Genomic DNA, 3,781 nt, shown 5'->3' on the forward strand with positions numbered 1-3,781 from the left:
ATCACGCACACCATATCATCAATTGGATATACGTGAATATTATATATTCTGTTGCTAAATTTTAGTTTTAGAGTGACAGGGAAGTCTACACGGCTATGTTTTGCACATGATTCAACATAAGTTGCTTATTATTGAAGTTCATTACAACTTTGAACACAAACTTTTTATTATTGCTTATCTTTTTGTGTATCAAATATTTAATTGAATTTACGTATAGTGAGGATATTATGATTTTGGATATGAAATATGGAATGAAGCAAGTCAGAATTGAATGAAAAAAATGTTAGAATTAATTCTTTTTTAGGATACTAGGTATGATAGTGTAACATCTCGTTTATATAGAAACTATATAATATAGAAAGGTTAAACCAATTCGGCCCGGATAAATTGTTTTTTTAAGAATTTTTCTATTTGTTTTTTCAACTCGGTCAATTCAGCTAGAACCACCTGATAAGGGGCTATGAACACTGGCCTTGCTCCTGATACCGGGTCAATGGAGAACTTCATCTCTCGCAAAGGAGGTAAATCAGGAACTTCTTTGAGAAAAACATCTAAGAAGTCGCTCATGACCAAAAGATCTACATTCTGGTTCTCGTGAGCTGAAAGGTTTAAGTCTTGAGCCACCTCTGCATGAGACATTTCACTGCACCAGATGGCCTTGCCTGTCCTGAATGCACTGATGGTTGGGAGGATGAACCTCTAAACCTAGACGACGGTGATGGTCTAGTGTAAGGGGTCCTCGTAGAGCTAAGTCCACCACGAGACCCAGACGGTCCGCCACTTCTAGTAGGCTGACTCTGCTATCCTTCAACCTCTTTCTTGGTCTTCTCCATCACACGGGCCATCTCTACCAAAGTAGGAAACTTCTGAATGCGCAGTCCCTTCAGCAACAACTTGATATCTCCTCTCAAACCATTTTCAAACTTCCTGCACTGCCACTCTTTCTCTATGGCCATGGTGTAGAACCGAAGCAAGTGTTTAAATCGGTCAGCATACTCAACAATAGTCATATTTCCTTGAACCAGTTGGAGAAACTCAATCTCCTTATCAATTGTCAGGGAAATATTCAGTGTAAAACTTGGTCTTGAGTAACTGCCAAGTAATGGGTGTCTCACCTCTTTCCAAAATCATCTTCATGCTACTCCACAAGTGGCCAGCTTATCCAGTCAACAAATACTGAGTATAAGTCAACTTATTCTCATCTGGGCACCTCTTAGCTTCGTATATTCTCTCCATGTCTCTAAACCAATGATTAGCTTCACCTGGGCTGCACTTCCCATTAAACTTGGCTGGATGATGTTGAAGGAAGCTTTCCAAGCTCCACTCTTGGATAGAAATAGCAGAGGAAGCTTTCACGTATTCCCTTGCATCCTGTTTCCATATTAAACATATTAGGATTCATAGTTTTTATTTTGTTTGCCATTTCTTTTCATTGATTTCTAAGCATCTTTATTCTTCATATTGCAATTTGATAACTTTAACATGAAAGTGGTTCATTCATCGTCATTTTGTACGAAGGAGCCTTTTCCAGTTCAAGTTAACAAAATGTTTTTATTTATAGTATAGAAATGGTTAAGATATCTTGCTGAAAGGAAAGTGCTTACGAAAAAGAAATATGGTTCACAATATGTTTAGTGCTGAAACAATTTTAAGCTCTAAAATAATTATCTACAATAGTTGTTCAACTTCATCATAATTATCTACTCCTTCGTTAGATTTCAGAGCTATCTGATTTCTAAGGGAGTAGACAACTTAAGGACAATTTAAATTTGGAATCTATTTACATTATTGACGTCGAACGTTGAGTACACTCGATGCAAAAATAAATTTTATTTAATTATTAAAAGTTATGTGAAATTAATGTTCTTTAACATAGTCTACACCCTAAATATAGTGTCGCATTCAGGACTCAGTCAATAACAAAATGCTTTTTATAGTCTACACCGTAAATAAGTTATCATAGTGAAAGGGAAGTGCTGAGGAAAAAGAAATATGGTTCACAGTATGTTCAATTATGAAAAAATTGAGAATAAAAATAAAACGTCAAAGCCCGAGAGACTTGGACATTCTATGGCGTGCTTTTCAATTGCAATGGTTTCTTAATTGATTCAAGTTAGCGTTGTACTAAAATTTGCACTTTTAACTAGTGATCAATTTTTTATCAATATGAGAACTGCATAATTTTCTCTTCTCAACTTGATTGAGAGTTAATCCACATACAATGCAATCATCATTCACAATTCACAAATCATTTTTGACTAAAATAAATCTTCATTGCATTTCTAAATAAAACTGAAGGAAATGGAGAAACCAGCGGGGGCTTAATAGCCATGATTACAAAATTAAAAAAAAAATAGAAAAGTAGTCCCTATTATTATCAAGAAGATTCCATTGAATCTTCATCGTCAGAATCTTCAGTATGATCTTCACCATGAGTAGGTGGACTTTGGTCATCAGTGAAGAACCATCCATTCTCAGTCCTTTTCAGCCCAATAGATGACAAACTTGTATACCAATTTTCTGTGACCTTTTGCACATAATTCTTTCTTCTTCAGATACATCTACTCCTTGGAGTTCCAACACCTGATAAATACTCCATATGGCAATTTGTGTGCAAAATCATCTACTGCAGCGATCATGTGGTCTTTTAGAACTGCAACCCAGTTGGTTGGAATTCTAGTCTTGATAGCATTAAACAGAAATACATCTTTGGTTGACATTTTGTCCTTGTTCAATCTTCCAAACAGCAGTAGCCAAGTCAGGACATAAGCTATAATTTTCTCCTCCTTGTTTATGCCATCATGTAGGTACTGCTTATCCACCCTATACCTTCCTGGATATCTTAAGAAGTTTACATATATAGATCTCTTTGTTAGCCACATGTTTGACTCAGAATCACGGATATGAGAAGCCAAACCTTCAGCTTTCAGACCAACAATATTTGACCAAACATTATCGTCAATAGTAACGTTAACACCTTTGACCCTTGAGTGAATGACCCCATTTACAACCCTCAGGTTTGTGTAGAAAACCTCTACCAAATCTCGATAGCAATTTCCTTTCATCTGGACAAAATCAGTAAGCCCTTGATATGCAATCCATTCTTGAAAAAGGAAACCTTCTTTCTTGAACAATTGCAGGTCGAGATACCTGTGAGGAACTACAGTTTTTAAATGTGTCCAGTATAAAAACTTTGCTTAGATCTCTTCATCACTTATCCATCCATATGTCGGTGAAATTTAAAGAGAATAAAAATTTATCAGTGAAATATAAAAACTTTATACTGTATAAAAACTTTACATATTATAAAAACTTTACATATTATAAAATATAAAAAAGATTTATCGGTGAAATTTAAAGAGAATAAAAATTTATTTCTTTAAAATATTACTTTAATTTCATATTAATAATAATAATAATAATTTATGAGAATTCAGTTTTAGTTATATATCACAAAAATTAAAATCATAATAAATATTATTATATGATTAAAAGTTATGTGAAATGAATGTTTTTTTTTTTTAAATCCGAACTAAAAGATAGGTATGATTATATTAAAAGACTTTAATTGATTTTTAAAAAATAGTACTTTAAATTTCAATAACGATTAAGTTGAGTGATAAACTGAAGGTGAAGATAAATTATTGTTTACAAAAATTGAGAGTTAGTAGAAAAGATTGTGACAAGTTAACAACTGAGATGCATCAAACCAAATGCCAAAAATCGAGAAGAGACAATGTGTATCGAGAATTGTCAGGTTTTATTGATGTACAAGACTCGT

General features: G+C 33.7%; 1 protein-coding gene across 1 annotated transcript; it reads right to left on the reverse strand.

Moving 5' to 3' along the window:
* Positions 1-800: 800 nt before the first annotated feature.
* Positions 801-2,332, reverse strand: LOC106779318. The gene is made up of 3 exons (XM_014667407.1): positions 2,312-2,332; positions 1,178-1,371; positions 801-1,092 (listed from the first exon to the last, which is right to left on the reverse strand). Exons 1-3 carry the CDS (start codon positions 2,330-2,332, stop codon positions 801-803), a joined length of 507 nt encoding a protein of 168 aa, XP_014522893.1.
* Between the last annotated feature and the right edge of the window lie 1,449 nt (positions 2,333-3,781).

This window comes from Vigna radiata, unplaced genomic scaffold (assembly GCF_000741045.1).
Source record: "Vigna radiata var. radiata cultivar VC1973A unplaced genomic scaffold, Vradiata_ver6 scaffold_195, whole genome shotgun sequence".
In the NCBI taxonomy this organism is placed as follows: domain Eukaryota; kingdom Viridiplantae; phylum Streptophyta; class Magnoliopsida; order Fabales; family Fabaceae; genus Vigna; species Vigna radiata.